General features: G+C 49.3%; 2 protein-coding genes across 2 annotated transcripts; both read left to right on the top strand.

Annotated features, from left to right (window-relative positions):
• The first annotated feature begins 13 nt into the window (after positions 1 to 13).
• On the top strand, positions 14 to 2192 carry MIF (macrophage migration inhibitory factor). Its single transcript, XM_081893536.1, has 3 exons — positions 14 to 193; positions 716 to 888; positions 1950 to 2192. Exons 1-3 carry the CDS (start codon positions 86 to 88, stop codon positions 2014 to 2016), a joined length of 348 nt encoding a protein of 115 aa, XP_081749662.1. The 5' UTR covers positions 14 to 85; the 3' UTR covers positions 2017 to 2192.
• Positions 2193 to 3988: 1796 nt separating this feature from the next.
• On the top strand, positions 3989 to 20077 carry DDX51 (DEAD-box helicase 51). Its single transcript, XM_081893337.1, has 16 exons — positions 3989 to 4056; positions 5689 to 6053; positions 7479 to 7681; positions 8316 to 8466; positions 9755 to 9891; positions 10193 to 10264; positions 11649 to 11755; positions 11968 to 12076; positions 13379 to 13527; positions 14542 to 14716; positions 15649 to 15764; positions 16364 to 16480; positions 17329 to 17430; positions 17558 to 17621; positions 19287 to 19421; positions 19572 to 20077. The coding sequence occupies exons 1-16, from the start codon at positions 4034 to 4036 to the stop codon at positions 19596 to 19598; spliced, it is 2052 nt and encodes a 683-aa protein (XP_081749463.1). The 5' UTR covers positions 3989 to 4033; the 3' UTR covers positions 19599 to 20077.
• The last annotated feature ends 761 nt before the right edge of the window (positions 20078 to 20838 follow it).

Raw genomic sequence — 20838 nt, 5'->3', positions numbered from 1 at the left:
GCTCTCGGGCGCAGCCCTACAAAGCGGGGAGGCAGCTCCCATTTTGCACGCAGTTGGTAGCCAGCAAGACACAGAACCAGCCAAGATGCCCATGTTCGTGGTCAACACCAACGTGAGCCGGGACGCCGTGCCCGAGAGCCTCCTCGGAGAGCTCACCCAGCAGCTAGCCAAGGCGACCGGCAAGCCAGCCCAGGTGAGAGGGGGTTGGTTAGGAGTGGCACTCTGCACGCGCTCAGGTGCTTCTTTCCACATCTGATCTCCAAACCTGGAGACTCCCGCCTGCCCGCCGGCGCTCCTTTTCAATCAACCAGCTCTCCCATCTACCGGTGGCAACAACGAGGCGGCTGGGAAGCCGGGTTGGGCGCCTGAATCTGGGCCAGGGAGGGCCCTTTGCAGAGATTTCCGGGCGGAGGAAGTCCCAGTAGCGCGAGGAGCGAGTTTGCAGAAAGGGTGGGCGCGTGCAAACACATGCAGACTCGGAAAATTGTAGATTTGGAAGAGATCCCCCCAATGCCATCCAGCCCTTCGATGCAGGCATCTCAATACTGTAAACTGCTTTAGCTTTGCAAACGTGTTAGCAGTTTTATTGCTGCACCGCTAGGTGCCACTTTAAAAAAAAAACAACTTTAAAGATTTATATAAGCAATTCCTGCTCCAAAACCTCAACCGCCAGGCGCAGCTATAAAAGTATTTTGTTTGCTGCCTCCCTTTGCAGTACATTGCCATCCACATCGTGGCTGACCAGATGATGTCCTTCGGAGGCTCCTCCGATCCCTGTGCCCTCTGCAGCCTCCACAGCATCGGCAAGATTGGCGGGCAGCAGAACAAGGCCTACACGAAGCTGCTGTGTGAGCTGCTGACCAAGCACCTGCATATACCTGCGGACAGGTGAGCTGCAAGCTGAGAGGCCGTGCTGGCTGGGAAGGGAGCATCTTTGTTGAATTGCAGGGTGTTATTGTCTGATGGCTAAAAGCCAAGCAGCCCAGGGGCTGGTCACTGCTGAACGCATGTCTGGGAACCATATTTCTAAAAAAGCACAAAAGAGCAGGAAGGACCATGTCAGCAGCACAGAAGTAACCTCCCCGGGGAACAAGCCTGGCCAGTGTGTATTGAGGTCCTGGGCTGCCCAGACAACAAGACCTTGCTGATGTGGTCCAAAGGAAAACAGAGCAATACGTCTGGCACCAGCTTGGCTCCAGGAGTTTCAAGAAAGAGGCGTACAGTGGTACCTCGGGTTAAGAACTTAATTCGTTCCGGAGGTCCGTTCTTAACCTGAAACTGTTCTTAACTTGAGGTACCACTTTAGTTAATGGGGCCTCCTGCTGCTGCCACCACACGATTTCTGTTCTCATCCTGAAGCAAAGTTCTTAACCCGAGGTACTATTTCTGGGTCAGCGGAGTCTGTAATCTGAAGCGTATGTAACCTGAAGCGTCTGTAACCCAAGGTACCACTGTACAAGGCACCATCCAACCGTATTAGGTTCTCCACAGCAGTAAAATACCACACGGAGATGGACTGCAGCTGAGCTGGTGAACATTTGCATGCAGGAGCATCACCAAGTTAGGTTCAAAGAGACTCCTTGCTGAAACCCAGGAGAACCATCGCTTGCCCACCAAACTAATAAGCTAGCTGGACCCAATGATCTGACTCATCGAGCAGCTTCCTATGTTCATTAAAAGCAGGGCAGAGGCCCCACGATGAAAGAGAAGCAAGACTGTTGGGAACTAAAGGTCATTTCTTGCAGTGTTAGGATTCTCCTCCAGCAAAGATGGGGGAACATGTGTCGCTAACTCCAGCTCCCATTACTCCTGCTTTGTGAACACACTTGAGTCCTAGCATCTCAAGAGGTACACGTTCCCCATCCCTGCCTTACCTGGGCAGGTGTGGGAGCTACGTGTAACGCTGGTGCTCTCTTGGGCTGATTTTTGCTGTTTTGCTTCTTTTGTAGAGTCTACATCAACTACTGTGACATGAACGCCGCTAACGTGGGTTGGAACGGTTCCACCTTTGCCTAGTCTGCTCCTTCGTGCATAGCCACCTGGTGGACCTGCTGCCCCCTTGTGTTTGCTGGCAATCACTACCACCTCTTCCTTCCTCTCCCCCCCACCCTTCCTTTCAGTGGTTCTTTTTAGCAGAGCCTGTTGCATGCATCCAGTTTCTGAAATGCAAATAAAAGCTCTGGCGAAAGCTGTGCAAGTGCAGAGTGTTTTTGTGGTAGAGGGTGGGGATGGCCCTAACCACCTCGAGGAGGAGTAGTTATATTTTGCAGGGGCTTTTGAGATGGCAGACTGCTGGGTCTCGCTGTTGCGGCTAGTTAAGTAGAAGTACTAACGCTGTTGGCATACTAGACATGCCATGATCTCTCCCCCCCCCCCCAAGAATCCCAGGAGTCACACTTTCTTAAGGGCATTGGGAATTGTAGTTCTGTGAGGAGTAAACTATAGTTCTCAAGATTATTTGGGGGAGTCATGTGCATTAAATGTATCGTGTGCACACAGCCTAAATTACCACCAGAGGCTTGAAATGGGCAGATGCAGTCCACTCCATCCACACCCATGCTCTGGACTAGGGATCTAGTACTCCAACAACACCTGGAGGACTGTATCTCGCATCTTCCCCCCCCCCCCTTTATACCGGCCTTCCCGTTTGGGGCCAATAGGAGGATGGAGCTCACTGACCTCCAGAGGGCCATGGGTCCCCTAGATCTGCTTGTGTATCTGTGCTAAATACACCTGCAAAGAGTTAAGTAGCTCCTGTGGAGTGATGCTGTTGGTTGATGGGTGATCTCTCGGGTATACAGAAAATGGGGTCCCAATCTTTTGCCACTTCTTTTGGAAGGGGGGGGGAGCTCCACCTGGTAATGCGCAAAATTCCCAAAGCCTGCCTGCAAATTGCTCTTTCAGGGATGTGCATGATAAGTGCCTCGACTCCTGTAATGCTTAGCTGACCTTCCAAAGCAAACACAAAACGTCCTGCATTCCTGTTCTCACACTGGCTAAACAGATGCTGCTGCTTCTTTGCCGATCACTTGTACCCAAGAAAGATTGTCTTCCATAAACACGGTTTTAACAGTGAGTCCGTAAGTGACTGTGGACACCAATTCTGGATCCACACGTTCTTCCACAGTTGGGACATAGGTTTCCGAGTGGGAGTTGATCATGGTGAGGGTTTGCCAAACATGCCTTCCTCTTAGCACATTTCGTCCTGAGTTTGAGCGTCATCAAAGCCCATGACACCTTTGGTAAGGCTGTTCTCCAACTGGAGCGCTCGCAGTCAAGTGTTTCCCAGTTGTCAGTGTTTATACCTTTTTTTAGATTTGCCTTGAGAGTCTATAAACCTCTTTTGTTGACCACCAGCATTACGCTTTCCATTTTAAAGTTCAGAATAGAGCAGTTGCTTTGGAAGACGATAATCGGGCATCCGTATATCTTTTTTTTCCCCAAGATTTTTTTATCGGTTTTCCAAAATTTTAAACAAACAAACATCTTAACGGTACTTGATCCAGTTTTAGTAACATTGTTAAGTGACTTCCTCAAATCCCCCTGGCTGAATTTATATGTATATCATTGTAACAGTTTTCCAAAATCGGGCATTCGTATATCATGACCAATCTGACACCGTTAGTCACACTGGCTAAACAGATGCAAAACCTCCCCCCCCCCCCCGGAAGGCTCAAAAGAGAGGCTTCCTTTGCCCCCTCGCCGAATCCGCCCAAGTTCCCTTTGGGCTGCCCTTACTCCTACGGGAGCGGGTTCCCACGCGCGCCCCTTTCCCGCGCGCCTCTCTCTCCACGCCGGCCTCCCGCGCTGCTAGTTGTGAATGGGGAGAGCTCGGTCGCCCGACATTGGCCAGCGCGGGGATTGCGTCACTTGGCAGCGACAGGAACGGAGTTCAGGCCGGCCACGAGGCGGCGCGCCTCATCTGTATACCTCGGCCCTGATTGGCCGCCTTCCGCAAGCCGCCGATGTCGTAATCGTTAAGGGACGACGTTGGCGTTCATCGCTAGGCGCCGGCGGAGGGGAAAGAGCAGGCATGGCGCTCTTCGTCGTCCACAGGTGAGAAGGGGGCCGGACATGCGGCCCTCGGCTGCCTGGTTCGGGTCCAGGCGGCGCTAAGGCTTCCGCGAACGAGCCCCGGGCGGGACCGCGAGGGAGGAGGCCGAGGGGGCTTCGCTGCCGCTTGGGCTGCGGGAGAATGTGGATGTTTGGCTTGAAATTCGAGCCCAGCTGTGAGTGGGAAAGGGGCTTCGTGGTCAGATGACAGCGGTGGGGCAAGAATGATTTTCACTGCAGCCCCTCAAAGCTCTTTTCAAGGGCTTGGAGGTGCGGCTGGCAGCATCAGCATCATTACTATTATTTATTCCCTTCATCCGAAGATCGCAGGGCGGTTCACAATGCAATCATACACAAAGGAGAACACAGATGCATAATCAAAGAACCAACCAATAACCCCAACCCCAATACAGTGGTACCTCGGGTTACCTACGCTTCAGGTTACAGACTCCGCTAACCCAGAAATAGTACCTTGGGTTAAGAACTTTGCTTCAGGATGAGAACAGAAATCGTGCTCTGGCGGCAGCAGGAGGCCCCATTAGCTAAAGTGGTACCTCAGGTTAAGAACAGTTTCAGGTTAAGAAAGGACCTCTGGAACGAAGTACTTAACCTGAGGTACCACTGTACATTTAAAAGGCCATAAACTTATTTAATCAGCCAAAGTCCTCGTTATGGAGGAGCTCTTTTGCCTGGTGCCTAAAGATATGTAATGAAGGCCTCAGGTGAGCCTCTCAGGGGAGAGCATTCCACAGGTGGGAAGCCACCACAGAAAAGGCCTGTTCTTGTGTTGCCACCCTCCAAGACCTCATGGAGGGGGCACATGAAGAAGGGCCTCAGAGGATGATAGCAGGGCCTGGGTCAGTTCATAACCCTAACCCTATACCCACAGGTCTTAGGGCAGTTCACAGAATAAAATCAGAATATAAAACCATAAATACATGAATCAAAATAAAAACAGCAACCCAATAAATGAATAACTCTGTCCTTGGTCCTTGAGGTATTGTGGTATATGGAACAGCAGGACACTGTTAAGTCGGTGTCAGTAGCGGCACTGGGAGAGAAGTGATTAACTCATTTCAGGCTCTCTTTTTTATCAGAATTGTGCACAATAATTCCCACCACCATAAATTATGAAGGCATTTGATCACCTTTTCCTGTTCTCTCGCTACAGTCATCTTCATGGCACTCCTCCAATTGTGTGTTTTTTAAAAAAAAATTAATAAACTAATATGGCACTCCTTTGTAGTATAGCCCAGTGTTGTTATAGCTAATTTCTCTCAGCATCTCTCCTGCCCCCATGCAGTACTATGATTATAACACCACTGGTCTACTTTGCAGGGCTGTGGTCAGTCAGAGCTCACCCCACCCTCCCATGTATTATCCATGCTTTGGCAATCTCCCAAAGTGTTCCAGAAACTTCCCCTGGTCCAAACCACTACTGTGGTTTTCAACAGGATAAGAGTGAATAGGCAAAAATTAAAATACAGCAAATCAGTATGTCTTAACCACCCACCTAAAAATAAAAAATGAAGGTGCCCAATTTAACTTTTTTGGGGGGAGAGTTCCACTGTTGGGGTGCTGCCACCAAAGAAAACCCTTGTTAGTGGAGTACTGAAACCATTGTGAAATCCACAGGTATCTTGGTGATGAAGACAATGACCTCGAAGACCGCTCGCAAGTGCTCCTGCGGCAGCTGAAGGAACGGGTAAGAGCTCGACAGCAGCAAAAGCAGGAGCAGGATGATCACATGCCTGCAGAAAGTGGACCAGATAATGAAATGCCTGACTTGGACTTGGAGAAGGAAGCAAAGCAGAAGTCCAAAAAGAGGAAGCAAAGTGAGGAATCTCCTTTTATAGAAGGCCATAGAAAGAGAAAGAAGAAATTATCCACTGAAGGGGATGAAGGTATGGAAGAGAAAGACGACGATCTTAGTCCAAGAAGAAGTAAAACAAGTGGAAAGCAATCAAAGACACCGCAAGGAAGGACTGATGGAGGGGAAGGTAAAATAAATTGTGGGTGGAAACTGGGAGCTACATTCAGTCTCCGTTGTTTCTGGGCAGTGCTCAATCAACAGTATGATAGTATCTGCTCAGGCCACACACACACCCCAAATTAGGCCAGTGATGCTCCATCTTTTAGAGATAGGAAGGCACAGTCTAATAATAAATGTGTACCATAAAGATTGGCTCTGACTTCCAGAATGAAGGGAAGGGCTGTGGTTCAGCAGTAGAGCACCTGCTTTGCATGCAGAAGGTTCCAGGTTCAGTCTGGGATATCCTGGTAGGGCTAGGGGGTGTCCTCTGTCTGGGGGGCCTCTGCCAGTCAGTGTAAACGAGGAGTGGGGAACTTCTGAACTTCCAGATGTTGCAAGACTACAATCTCCCAGCAGCCCTAGGTAGCATGGCCAGGGATGATGGGAGTTGTAGTTCAGCAACATCTCAAGGACCAAAGGTTCTTCACACTCATTGTAGACAAAACTGAGCTAAACAGACCCTAGTGGTCTGACCCAGTCTAAGGCAGCTTCCTAATGAGAATCCTAATACAGGAATACTTTATTCAAAGTATTTTTGGCCTGCTCTTCATCTGAGAAAGACTCTCAGAATAGCTTACCGTATTCAGTAATAACACAATATCTGTTCAAGAGAAGCCATCAGTAGGGATTTCTGCTCCCCCAGTGTGGTGTGTTCGGCAAAACTCCTGTTGTGTATCTCATGAATCACTTTCTCCCACCTTCTCTTGCCTCTTGTGTGAGCAGCTGCTGGCATGGATAAGCCCTCACTTCTCTCCTTGAGACTCCCACTTGCTATAAAGTGAGCAGCTGCCTGCTTCTTTGTCTCTGTTGATTGGCACTAGGAGGGGTGGGATGAGTGTGTTGAATGGTTTCTTTAAATGTAAAGGTTCATCATTGTTCCACCCGATGTGTATGTCTTTAAGGGGCCAGAGCAAGGGCCAGAGCAAGATAACGAGACCCAGCTTTACAGCTGTGAAACATAGCAGGTGCTGCTGAGTTGTACTGATTAAGCTGTGACAGCAATTGGGTGTAGTATATAAGGAGCAGCACCTAGCTCTCCCATTACCCTGGGGGATGGGTTGGTGGTTGGGTCTGGTTTGTTGTTGATGTATTTAGTGTATAAGGAGTTTTTGTTTTTCTTATTAAAACCTTGTTTAAGTTATTTTTTAGTCCCTTTTTAATGCATGGTCTCCCCAGCAAGCTCTCTGCAGCGCTACCATACTGCAAATAGCCAACAGAGGGGGGGGGGGAATGGGACAGACTCCTTTCTGTGCGCTTTTGGACCCTTTCTCACCTTGGGCCCAACCATTCCCCCCACCCCCAGCTCACCTTTTCCTCTTTTTTTTGAAAATACCATAAGCACATCTTTTTTTAAAACTCGAATCATTTGTCTTGTTCATGCTGATTTTACCAGGAAGTGAAATTAAGTTAGCAAGCCAACTAGAAGATGATGGCTTAGCAGGAGAGAGAGAGGATGGCATGGAAGCCAGAGCAAATGAAAGCCATGGTGAAAAGGAGCAGATGCTGAAGTCACCGCTGGATCCAAAGGAAACCACCCCACCTCCCAACACAATCGTTCTTGGTGACTGGGTTTTGAAGGCAGCGCAGAAGAAGAAGGTAGCTCACTTAAGTCTTGAGCTGATAGTCTGTTATCAACATGCTTTGCTCCCAGTCTTTGTCAAAGGCTCAGCCACACTGCTCTGCGATGAGGTCAGGGTTGCTTCCTTACTGAAGCAACACTTGGAGGGTCAAGGTGACGGCTGGGTTTGGCTATCTGTTCAATGCAGGAATTGGAAACCTGTGGCGCTCCCTAGATGATGCTGAACTACAATTCCCATCACCCCTGAACATTGGTCATGATGGCTATGACTGATGGGGGCTGGAATCCAACAGCAGCTGGAGGGCTGCAGATATCCCCCTCCCCACCGCTAATGTTAATATTAATAATAAACAAATGTATAGCTTGCTTCCTATCACAGAGCCATCAAAGCCTTAGTTTGGTGCTTGAGCATAGCACCCTTTTAATTCCTTTACCCCATTAGTTTCCTCTCTTTTTCGACAACGGGGACCAAGCCTTGTTGAAGCTCAATAAAGGGAGATTCCATGGAAGCAAAACCTTTCAGCTGGGACATTGGGTCTGATTTGCCCTCAGGCTGGAGTTGCGATGTTCGTTGTGGGGGCAGAGGTTTGTGTGCCTGCAGTTCTCTTGAGTCTACAGTTCCAGCATCACATGTGCATCTGTCATTTCCAGGTGGAGCCTCTTCTGCCACGCTGGCTGGCTGAACCTAAGCTGGTCCAGAGGCGGATCAAAGAGAACGTTGTCCCACTCCAAGATGTTACAGTAATCCATCCAAAATTGAGGAAGAAACTGCAAGCAAATGGAATAGAGTCTTTGTTTCCAGGTATCATCGTAGTGGGAAATTTTTCCCTCTTCCATGCTTTTAAACCCATATTTAGAAGATGGCCAGAGTTTGGGAGATGGTTGAATGCGAATGGTTAGTGCTTAGAAGACAGGGACCTCTGCTCTTTAAATGAACGTTGGTGGGAGTCGCTCCCATCGGTGCTTCAGTTGTAACCTCTCTGCAGTGTTTGATGTGGTGTCAAACTGAGGAAGCACAGTTTTATCCACAGCAAATTATTTAGCTAGGCTAGAATGTCAATGAAATACCTAGATGTAAACATGCACCTGCATCTCTCATCCCACAGCAAGTTCCACCTCAAGTGTGTGGATCCATTCACATGTGATGAGAGAGAAGCAACCCCACCTTTCTCAGAACTCTGGTGCAAAGGAGCCAGAGGGCTGTAGATATCCTTCACGACACCCTGTTAAACTAGTTTTGCCAAGAAATAAATGAGCCAGCTGCTGCCCCTGGGCCTTTGTTCTGGGTGCTCCAGTAATGATTCCCCAAGACACCTGAGTGCCCACAAATACTTTCCATAGCACCACTCCCCCTCCACTTCTCATAAGGGAGCTGTTCCTGGAGGAAGAACTGTGAGGGGAGAGACTCCATCAGGCAAGCCCTCCTTCCACCTGCCTTGGCCCGCCCTCTGCTTCTCAATGTGTATTGTATTATGTACTGTGGCTTGCCGTTGTTTTATTGATTATAGTTTAGATATTATTATAACTGTTGAGTGGATTTCTGTTTAATTTTTATATGTTGATATTATTATTTTATACGATTCTAATGATTGTTGAATGTTACTCTTTCGATGGAGGTTGTCCATTTTAAAGTTATGTTTTATTATCACATTTTTGTATTGCATTAGATTGTTATAAGATGTACATTTTTTGTTTCTTCAGCTTGTAAACCGCCTTGAGTACTATAAGATAGAAAGGCGGTATACAAATTAAAAATGATAATGATAATGATGGCAATTCCAAGCTCTCTCTTTTGTATGGTGAGGCTGGGCTGCAGTTGACAGAGCTGGAGAGAAGACTTAAAAGTGGATTCATTGATGGAATGTGAAGCGTATAAACGTTTGGAAGGTGAAAAAGTGTAGGCAAAAGAGAAAGGTGGTTCGGTTTTCTTGCTGGTGGCCACCAAGTCCTTGGCAGGAGAGAAAGAAGTATACAAATTCCAAAAGTGCCTTGAAACCTCTCCCATACCCCTTGCCCTCTTCCTTACCCTTTAAGCAGTGGGGGGAATGTTATTGGGGTATGTGCTGATCCTGCCTGCTCTTTTTCTTCAGTTCAGGCTGAGGTGATTCCAGCCATCTTGGAAAGTGGGTTTTTGGCCGGGAGAGGTGGCTACCAGCCCAGTGATATCTGCGTCTCAGCCCCCACAGGCAGTGGCAAGACCCTGGCCTTTGTCATTCCGGTGGTGCAGGTGAGTTTTGGGCGAAGCGGAGAGCTGGTGGCTGGTGTGTGTTCTGTGCCAAAATAGCCTCCTGTTGTGCAACCCAGTGTGGGCTGCTTTAAGACTTTTGCGTACAAGGAGTAGTATCAGGCTGGTGAATTTGGAAAGCACTGTCTCAAAGGATCCCCCAGCACTTGGGGCACAGGGGGATGTGACTCAATCGACTGTGTGTCCATTTAGCTCTCTTGGTTGCTTTTCCCACACCCATTCGTGTAGACTGAGGAGCAGGAGACACCCATCTCTTCCTGATCGCTGGCCTTTGTATTTTCAGGCTCTGTTAGACCGAGTCGTCTGCCGAGTACGAGCTCTGGCTGTCCTGCCCACCAAGGAACTGGCCCAGCAGGTGCGTTACTGAGGAGAGATTTGTTGGTGGGGTGGGGGACTTTGGACTCCAGCTGTGAGTTCATCCCAATGTGTAGGATGTGTGGTCAGCCCCAGGAATGCGTTAACTAGTTTACAGTTACAGATAGGTAGCCGTGTTGGTCTGCCATAGTCAAAACAAAAAAAATTCCTTCCAGTAGCACCTTAAAGACCAACTAAGTTAGTTCTTGGTATGAGCTTTCGTGTGCACGCACACTTCTTCAGATACCAGGTGCTACTGGAAGGAATTTTTTTTGTTTTGATTATGGCAGACCAACACGGCTACCTATCTGTAACTGGAACTATGGAAGGCACCACATTGAGCCGCATGAAATGGAAGTCCATCAACCTCACCAAGAGGTATCTGAAGAAGTGTGCATGCACACGAAAGCTCATACCAAGAACTAACTTAGTTGGTCTTTAAGGTGCTACTGGAAGGAATTTTTTTTTGTTTTAACTAGTTTACAGTCATACGTCAGGGCGAATACGCTTCAGCTTAAATATTTTCGGGTTGCACTCCGCGGCGACCCGGAAGTAACGGAGCGCGTTACTTCCAGGTTTCACTGCTTGTGCATGCGCAGACGCTCAAAATGATGTCATGCGCAGAAGCGGCAAAATGCGACGTGCAGATATGCAATCGCATCTTACGTTCGCTTCAGGTTGCGAACGGGGCTCCAGAATGGATCCCGTTCGCATCCAGAGGTACCACTGTATAAGTGATTAGACTGGCTTAACAGTACTGCCCAGTCTTGTTCTTCAGGTTTTATACTGCCACCCCCCCTTACAAATACTTACTGCATAAGTTTAGCCTTTATACCCTTCTCTCCCTCCCTCATAATGCTAGAAATCAAGATTCCCCCAGTTGAAGGGATCAGCGGTAAATTCAAGACAGGCAAATATAGATTGGTATAAATTTTTAACTCTCACAGTGCACAGTACTGCCCCCAGAAGCTGTGAGCCTCACCAGTCACTGGCTCAGATGAGAGGGAATTCACAGAGTAGACGAGGCCTATCTCCACGTACTAGGCAGTATGGCTAAATAGAACCTCTGGGTCCAGAAGCAGTCTACCTCAGAATACCAGTCAGGGAAGGCCCATTACCTTCCTGCCTTGGGGGGGGGGGAGCTGTTGCAGAAGCATCTGTTAGGCTCTGTAAGTAGAAGCACCAACACAAGAGAAGGGCCCTGCTGAACCCGTTGCCACGTGTCAGAAGTGCAAAGGACCAGGCATTTTGGGAGCTGTCAAGAGCCGGATTTTTGCCTTTGCTCTTCTTGCCTCAGGTTTGGCCCTGAAGGTGTGTTTTGTGCCTTGCTGCTCCTGAGAGGCAGCCCTGCTCCCTCTAGGCCACTGATTCTCTCCTCTCCACAGGTGACTAAAGTATTCAACATTTACACTGACGGGACGGGGCTGAAAGTGGTCCAGCTCACCGGGCAGAAATCGTTTGCAAAGGAGCAGGAGTCGCTGGCCGAGGAGATGTAAGTTCAGCTTCTCTTCGTTTGGCTTTGCACGCCAACCTCCTCCTTGCGTCTTGGCCCAGGAAGCTGAGCCCACAGGTGGCACAGCAGCAGCAGCAGAGGCCTCCATCTTCTTCCTTAGCAATGGGCGCAAGTGGGAGGTTGTCTGGTGCTGCTGCTTCTCCGTAAATCACACTCCTCTTCACTGCCTGTTCTGGTGCTTCTTTTTCCAGGCTGATGGGATTTCGCAGCCTGGCAGACATTGTCGTGGCCACTCCTGGGCGCCTCGTGGATCATCTTCAGCAGAGCCCCCAGTTCAGCCTGAAAGAACTTCGCTTCCTGGTGAGAGGAATCCCTCTTCCCCCCTCATGTTTAGGGATTGCATCACATGCAATGTTGTGGCTGGAAGGGCCCTTATAAGGCAGCGGCTTCCAAAGTGTGCATTACTGCCCCCCCAGGGGGAGGGAATTACCTAGAGGGACACTTAGAGGCAGGGGTAAATTACCGTATTTTTTGCTCTATAAGACTCACTTTTTCCCTCCTAAAAAGTAAGGGGGAATGTGTGCGCGTCTTATGGAGCGAATGCAGGCTGCGCAGCTATCCCAGAAGCCAAAACAGCAAGAGGGATTGCTGCTTCCACTGCGCAGCGATCCCTCTTGCTGTTCTGGCTTCTGAGATTCAGATTTTTTTCTTCTTGTTTTCCTCCTCCAAAAACTAGGTGCGTCTTGTGGTCTGGTGCGTCTTATAGAGCGAAAAATACGGTACTTTTAAAAAGCTGGCATCAGTGGGTCAGGTTCGTCAGTTTTGTTGAATCAATTAAACGAAATAGTTTTAACTGGATTTTGAATAAATGTGCAATTAATTGTTGCTGTTTTGAATTTTATTGTGCTATCACCTTCCGTAGAGGGTCATGCAAACTGCTACAGTGGTACCTCGGTTCTCGAACGTAATCCATTCCGGAAGACCGTTCGACTTCCAAAACATTCAATAACTGAGGCGTAATAAGCTGGCTGCAAATGCAATTAAGAAAATGGAAAAGCGCCCAGCGGAAGCCGTTCGACTTCTGAGGCATGTTCGAAAATGAAAGCGTTCACTTCTGGGTTTTCAGCATTCGGGTTTTGAAACGTTCGACAATGGAGACGTTTGAGAACCGAGGTACCACTGTATTCTGAATGCCTTTTGTAGGGTAGGGGACACAGGAGATGAGTTTATGGAACCAAGGGGGCGATGGGTGGGAAAAGTTAGGGAACCACGGATATAAAGGGTTGGGGTGGTGGACTGTGACACGGTGTCCCTGTTACATAAAATGTGACCTATAATAGCCTCATAACTAGAATTGCTTCCTTCTCCCGCAAATGTCCGTTCTTTAATGCACGATTCAGCCAGCTGCTTCCTGGATGAAAGCGCCTCTCTCGCTGGCCCTGCTTTGAGGCTCTCCTCCCTGCAGGCTGGGCTCCCAGTCACACACAGCTCCACCACGAATGTAAAGGCAACGGGACCCCACCCTCAAAATGCTCCCCCCCCTTCATCTCCCCCTTCCCAGCAGACCTTGGCAAGGCAATGCCAGCTACGGCTGTGAAGCTCTCTGCAGTGCCAGAGGTCATGAGCCTCCCCTGACTGCCTCTCTTTTGCCCGTGAGCACAGATAATTGACGAAGCCGATCGCATGATTGACAACATGCACCAGGACTGGCTGCGGCAGGTGGTGGCGGCAGCTCATTCGGCGGTGGAAGAGGGCTCCGGCACCCCACAACTGTTCAGGCGGGCAGAGCAGGGGCCCCTCACGGCAGCCAGGTACATCGTCCGCGTTGGAGAGGAGAACAAGAAGGGAACTGGCAGGGTTGGGTGGGGAGTGGTGGTACGGATCAGCAGAGGGCCCCTTCTGGCTTCTGGAAGCACAGCCAGCTCCTCCTGGGAGTCAGGCCTTGAGCAGAGACTGCCCACTGTGTTGTGGAGGGTTCCTTTGCCGGGAATGTGACCCCAAAGGCCGCCTTGTGGATCCCAAACCCTGAATATCAAGGAGCGGTGTGTGTGGATTCAGGGGGTGGAGAGCAGAGGGGCACTGGAAAAGCCCCTCATTTGCTTGTGTTTGGGTCGGGAAGCCTGTCCCACCCAGTGCCTTTTGCTTTCCAGAGCTGTAGCGTTCCCAATGCAAGGAAGGATTGGACTCTGATTAATAAACACACCCGAGGCTTGACCAGCAAGACTCTGGGAGGAGTGCCAACAATAATTCCTCTCCACCCCTCGGCCCAGGTCGTTTTATTCACAAAAGAACTTTTTACAATGTGTTCGTAAGAACCAATCAGATTTCCTCTGAGCATTTCAAAAACCCCACGTGGGACAAAGTTCAAGTTAAAACTACAAAGAAACTATTTCCTACTTGGGCATGCATAGTAGTCCAGAGTAAATAAAATAGGAATAAAAGGAGGAATGCATTCAGCAAAACACCGGAGGTCATAAACAGGAGAGACAGGATGGCAGTATTTATCATCTCCTTGTGAACTCTCTTCCTGGCCCTTAAGATCTATCTAAAGATTAACAAACTACATCAAAGTAACCTACTATCTTTATGTACTGAGGATGCCTGATCTGTGTTTCAGAATGCTTGTACGTGCTTGTCAGGCATAGAGAAAGCAAATGGCAGAGGTGCAGAGGCTGTGGGATTCGATCAGAAATTATTGTCAATGAATCAAACCCAGTCAACGCAATGCTTTCATCGCGGACACCAATGGCTTGCTCCATATTTCATAATTCCTCATAGCATTCCCACCTGATCCCCACACTCTGTGTATTTGCACCCCTACACAGAGCTGGCTGCCCCCACGTCCCCCTGCAGAAGCTCCTCTTCTCGGCCACCCTGACACGGAACCCCGAAAAGCTGCAGCCGCTGGGCCTCTACCGGCCTCGCCTCTTCACACCCATCTCCTCGGAGGAGAAGGCGACGGAGACCACGAAGAAGTACGCCCTCCCCGAGGGGCTCTCGGTAAGAGGGGGGCTTGCAGGCAGTCCGCCCACCTGCCAGTCTGGTTCTGGCAGAGCCGGGAAGGCGTGTTTGGCGAGGGGGTGGGGACGTGAATGGTGAGAAGGTGCCCATTTGGGACAGCACCAGCCCTTCCCTCCAGACCGGAGGGCAAATTGGGTTGGGGGAGGCAGAAGGCCCCATCCTTTGGCAGCGGCAGCAGGTGCCTCAAGACCCAGGCAGTTCTATGTAGGGCTCGGGGGCTCAGAAGTTGGGTCCCTGGGAGTGCAGGAACGCACAGAAAAGTTTGCGTTTCTTCGGCTGCATAATTTCTTTCTCGCGTCTTCAACCAAAGCTTATGTTCTCAGGCGGCTAGCAAAGTAGTAAGAGAGAATAAAAATAGGAAATAATAATAGAAGACTTAGAAAGAAGGCCGCAAGCAGGCTGGTCACTGGTTTAGGGACTCAGCCCTGGTGGTTTGTCAGGGAGGGGGTGGTTTTGTGGCTTGAATATCAGAGAGGCAAATACAGAAGAGTCGCTGCTTCTAAACTGGGAAGCAGTTTTGGGGGGGGTGTTACTGTGTTGTTTTTATTTTGATTATATATAATGTGGTTTTTAGGTTGATCTCCAGGTATAGTGTGGTATGTAAATAATAATAATAATTAATAGTAAAAAATAGATGGCTTAATATATGAAAACTGGTGGTCTAGAAACATAGTGGAAGTTGTCAATTCTGAAATGAAAATGGTGTTTTGCGAGACTAGGACGCTGACCTAGTTTTGAATTGTTCACTGGAAACACAATCTCTTATCGTCTGAGAGTCAGGAGTGTCGGCCCTTGAGCCTGTCCTGTTCCTTGGCCCAAAGTGACCCTCCTCGTCTTCCCAAAGGGATTGGGCAGGAAGCACTCCTGGGGGGCGGTGCACAAACGGCTCTTCTTTCCTCCTCCCACCACAGCAATACTACGTGCCCTGCAACCTGCGCTGGAAGCCCCTCTTCCTCTTGCATTTCCTGCTGCGGCTGAAGTTCTCCCGCGTCCTCTGCTTCACCAACAGCAAGGACACGTCACACAGGTGAGGCCGTGCAATAGTGGGATCTTTGCAGACTAGGCTTGATCTTTCATAGGAAGCCAATGTTGGGATACTGCCGAGAAGACAGGCAAGCTCCAGCCTCCGGCCGGCAGCCAATCTCACTTGGAACAGCATCAGTTAGCGACACGAGCCTCAGATACATTTAGAGACCCGTGCATGCTCTTATCAGCAGAGTGCGTAAATCTTCTCACAGCAGAAGAGGCAGGCAGAGAAATGTGTACAGCATTTTATTCAGCATAGTTCAGGAACAGAGGAAAACATGTCTGCTTCCCTTCATCTCCAGCAAAAAAACAGTAACACAAAAGCTATATACAAAAGGAAGTTCCCAGCAAGTGCTGGATGTAAACAAGTATGTGATACACAATAGTCCTGCCTGTCCCTTTTTAAGGTGGAACGGAACTATATCCTAACAGCCGACAGAGCACTGGTCCAGTCTGCTGAGGCAGAGGAGTCTCAACAGCCCTCCTGGGAGGGGCTGGGCCTTGATCCTGGGATCCCCTTCCTCTGCTCACAGAGCAGGGGCTCTGACGCTGGTCTGTGCCCCCATCGTCGTCCTTTGTTCTCTCTCTCTACCACCCTAGGCTCTTTCTACTGCTTCGAGCCTTTGGCGGCGTGAACGTGGCCGAGTTCTCTTCCAGGCTGAATCCAAGGCAAAGGAAGTTGACACTGAAGGAATTTGAACAGGGGAAAATCCAGCTGTGAGTATTTCCAGGGCAAGGGGGGCTGGCCACATCCTCATGTCTCAGTTGCACATCACACACTGGCTGCCCCTTGATCTCCAGATGCGCAGTGGTGGTGGGAAGTTTCTGGCACTGTTGGGAGCCGAGTTGAGCCAGAAGAGGACATGCCTTTGGTGGGATGTCTCTCTTCTTCTTCTTTTTTATAATAATTTTTATTAAGTTTTCCATTAAACAATCCAATCATATCACATTAATTATTTCAAAATATACCAATACAAATCATAAAATCCAAATATCTTGCCAAATTATAAATTTTGTTGGGGGTTCCCATGCTTCGAGTTCAGTAGGGTCCGATCATCTCATATTTTAATGTTTTTAATGTTCTTTTAATGCTGCTTTTAATGTTCACCAGTCCCATCTACCAATCTTCTTGATGTTATCCTTTTTCTTCTTAATAGCCTCTGAGTTGTTTCCACAGGCGAGTTAAAATAAACAATATTATACTTCTGTGTGAACTTTGTAAGGCTCTCCCTTTTTTTTTTAGAACTGGAAAGTCTTTCGTTTGCAGTAAATCTTACCACGCTGATCCAAAAGTCTTCCTCGAGTGGCAAACGCCATTTCCCCCCAGCTCCGATGAAATAGAATCTAGGCGTTTGCTCATTCATTTTTCCCAGACAAGTTGCACCATAAATTAGCTGGGATGTCTCTCTTCTTCATGACACAAGAAACTGTACGAGCCAGACCTCTTCCCCAACCCAACCCACCACACCACAGGCCCCCAGTCCTTTCTTTGCGGACCAAGCATCTCTTTAGTGGCTGCGCTCAGATCTGCTGAGGTGACAGAGATTTCTCTCCTCAACACCCAGGTTAATCAGCACAGACGCCACAGCCCGAGGAATCGACATTGGCGGAGTGAAATGCGTCATCAGCTACGATGCTCCTCAGTTCATCAGGACCTACATCCACCGGTAATTCCTTCAGAAGGAGGCTTTCAGATAATGTGAACGAGTTTCCTTTTTCCCCAGGTAGCTTGGGGGTGGGGGCCCAGAAGTGGCACCTCCTGGAAAAGACCAACCTTTCTCTCTCTGTTTTCAGAGTGGGCAGAACGGCTCGTGCAGGGAAAGCGGGACTGGCCTTCACCATGGTGCTGAAACAGCAGGTAATTATTATTATTATTATTATTATTATTATTATTATTACTATTATTTATATGCCGCCCATCAGATTGGGTCTCCCCAGCCACTCCGGGCAGCTTCTGACAAATTATAAATGTTAAAGGAACCCCTGACAGTTAAGTCCAGTTGCGGATGACTCTGGGGTTGCGGCGCTCATCTCGCTTTACTGGCCAAGGGAGCTGGCATTTGTCCGCAGACAGTTTTTCTGGGTCATGTGGCCAGCAGGACTAAGCCACTTCTGGCGAACCAGAGCAGCACACGGAAATGCTATTTACCTTCCCGCCGGAGCGGCACCTATTTATCTACTTGCACTTTAAAGTGCTTTTGAACTGCTAGGTTGCCAGGGGCAGGGACCAAACAACGGGAGCTCACTGTCGCGAATTCCTCGCGGCACTTTGGCAGAATGCTCAGAGTCCCAGGTTCTTTAGTGCAGTATTATTTATTGTGAGCAAAATATATATACAAAATATCTACAGAAGCAGTTTGTATAATCCGACAGAGTACCTGGCTGCACCTTGAGGCAAAAGAAGACTCCACACTCATCTACACCACCACCCACAATTGGACAGGCTTCCCTTTTAAATAGATGACAGCCAATCAACTGCCAGCACATTACTGCTGAGTCATTCTGACCCAGCACCTTCACAGAAAGTATTGCATCAGCCTGTTGCATCCCCTGGCAAACTGAAGCCTGCAGACTTACTTACACAGCACCCTGTGAATCCCAACACTCACGCTGTCGCGGGAATCGAACCGCCGACCTTCTGATCAACAAGCCCAAACCTCAGTGGTTTACACCACAGCGCCACCCGCGTCCCCTGACAAATTATAAAACCACAGTAAAACCTCATATACGTTAAAAATCTGCCTTCAGATGCCTTCTAAAAGTCAGGTGTTTATTTCCTTGACATCTGAATGGAGGGTGTTCCACAGGGTGGGCCCAGCTACCTAGAGAGTTCTCTGTCTAGTTCCCTCACTTTTTGTAATGAGGGAACCACCAGAAGGACCTCAGTGTCTGGGCTGAACTATTGTGTGGGGCAGGGAGGCTGAGAGGCTGCCACATGTTCCCATCCCTCTCCGGAGTAACCCAGATGCTGCATTCCGGGTGCCTTTGAGAGAGCCAGTGTGGTGTAGTGGTTAAGAGCAGTAGTCTCATAATCTGGTGAACCGTGTTCGCTTCCCCGCTCCTCCACATGCAGCTGCTGGGTGACCTTGGGCCAGTCACACTTCTCTGAAGTCTCTCAGCCCCACTCACCTCACAGAGTGTTTGTTGTGGGGGAGGAAGGGAAAGGGAAATGTTAGCTGCTTTGAGACTCCTTAAAGAGAGTGAAAGGCGGGATATCAAATCCAAACTATTCTTCTTCTTCTGCCTTTGCACAGACAGAAATCCTCGTAGTGAGGTCTCCTGCGGCTCAGAGAAGCTCTGCTTTAAGGACTTCTGTAGCAGAAAATGGGGAAGGATATGGCCCAGAGAACAGCACGGGGGCGAGCAGGGAGTGGGCTTCAGGGACTCAGCTGCCCATCCCAGCCTGCCCATCAGTCCACACCCAGGGCCTCTTCCACTAAATTTAGGTGGTTGGTCAGTAGGACCCATTCACAGCTTTCTGTAGTTTAGCATCATGGTGTTCACTTCCTTCATTGCTTTCCAGGAGAGGAAGTTTCTGAAGATGCTGAGGGAAGCCGGTCTTCCTGAGTTGGAGCAGCAGCTGGTGAAGAACACGTCCCTCCAGCCACTCCTCCCACAGTACGAGGACGCCTTGGCAGACCTCCAGAAGATAATGAAGGTATCCATCGCTCCACGCAGGAATTTGCCCTGATAGCCAAGGCTGTTGAGCATGCATTTGTGCTTCTTTAGATTCCAAAATGCTGCTTCTGGTCTCTGGGGTGTCTGAGATAGGCCTAATCACCTCCCCTCTTCCTCTTTCCCTCAACAGGAGGAGCGAGCTGAGAAGAGATCTTGAGCAAGTCCAGGCAAGCCAGAGATGTCCCGCTGAGAATAATCAGGGGGCTGGAACTCTTACTTTGTGGTTTGGATTCCAATGTCTTGAGAACACAATGGCATTCAGAAGCAAACACTAAGGCTTAAGAGCTCCTGGAAGTATCAAGATACGGAAGGAGTGTCCATCACACGGCTTAAGGAGAGCCAACTGCCATACTGCTGTCGTCAAGGCCACCTCTTGATCCCTCAAAGACCAGCAGAACATGCCTTAGCTTGTAAATAAAAGCTCTTTCTCCCTATGAGCCAAAGAACTGCCAGCCTTTCCCTGTGAGTGGCCCTAATCCTCACCAGCCTTGCCTACCCCAGTGCTACTCCCTCACGGCCAAAAGAGGGGATCAAAGGTTGCTGAGCCCAGCTGGGCTTTAAGAGCGAGGGCTCCATCTCAGGAAGAAGTTTTAAATAAAGAAATCAGCCTGTCCCTTCTGGGGCAGGCAAGATGTCTCCCTCTTTGTGTGTGTGTGTGTGTGTGTGTGTGTGTGTGTGTGTGTGTGTGTGTTTGCTTTGCAGAGGCTGTTGAACTACAGATCCCATCATCCCTTGCTAGCCATGCTGGTGAAGTCCCAGGACTGTGTGTGTGTGTGTGTGTGTGTGTGTGTGTGTGTGTGCTAAGGCTGGACTTCAGGAAGTTGCCCTGACCCTTGGGGTGCTGGTGCACCTTTTCCCTGCTGCAGGAGATCTCTTTCAGAAAGCAAGAAAGCTAAAACCAGCCCCTGTGCAGTTCCACCGTTGTAAAGGTTGCCTTGTGGAGTTGGGGTGGCAGGTAGCCTTTTTATTTTAGTCTATGGATTTTAAGGGATGTGGGTGGCGCTGTGGGTTAAACCACAGAGCCTAGGACTTGCCGATCGGAAGGTCGGCGGTTTGAATCCCCACGACGGGGTGAGTTTCCGTTGCTTGGTCCCTGCTCCTGCCAACCTAGCAGTTTGAAAGCAGGTCAAAGTGCAAGGTAAACGGCGGGAAGGTAAACAGCATTTCCGTGCACTGCTCTGGTTCGCCAGAAGCAGCTTAGTCATGCTGGCTCCCTCAGCCAATAAAGCGAGATGAGCACCGCAACCCCAGAGTTGGCCACAACTGGACCTAACGGTCAGGGGTCCCTTTACCTTAACCTTTATGGATTTTAAGGCTCCTGATCAGAGCAGTTTCAGGATCAAGTACTTTGCAAGGGCAACAGAACCTCATTTCAGTGGCAAAAAAACTCGGCTTCT

The sequence above is a fragment of the Podarcis melisellensis genome (genome assembly GCF_964234715.1).
Source record: "Podarcis melisellensis genome assembly, chromosome: 16".
In the NCBI taxonomy this organism is placed as follows: domain Eukaryota; kingdom Metazoa; phylum Chordata; class Lepidosauria; order Squamata; family Lacertidae; genus Podarcis; species Podarcis melisellensis.
Note: the sequence above shows the minus strand (reverse complement) of the source record. Positions and strands in the feature narration are given on the sequence as shown.

Bases quoted from the DNA above. Each gene is read 5' to 3' on its own strand.
- MIF (XM_081893536.1), top strand. From the start codon at position 86: ATGCCCATGTTCGTGGTCAACACCAACGTGAGCCGGGACGCCGTGCCC. The intron at 194-715 runs GTGAGAGGGGGT...CTCCCTTTGCAG, and splicing joins CGACCGGCAAGCCAGCCCAG to TACATTGCCATCCACATCGT. The intron at 889-1,949 runs GTGAGCTGCAAG...CTTCTTTTGTAG, and splicing joins CTGCATATACCTGCGGACAG to AGTCTACATCAACTACTGTG.
- DDX51 (XM_081893337.1), top strand. From the start codon at position 4,034: ATGGCGCTCTTCGTCGTCCACAG. The intron at 14,717-15,648 runs GTAAGAGGGGGG...CTCCCACCACAG, and splicing joins CCCTCCCCGAGGGGCTCTCG to CAATACTACGTGCCCTGCAA. The intron at 15,765-16,363 runs GTGAGGCCGTGC...CTACCACCCTAG, and splicing joins AGCAAGGACACGTCACACAG to GCTCTTTCTACTGCTTCGAG.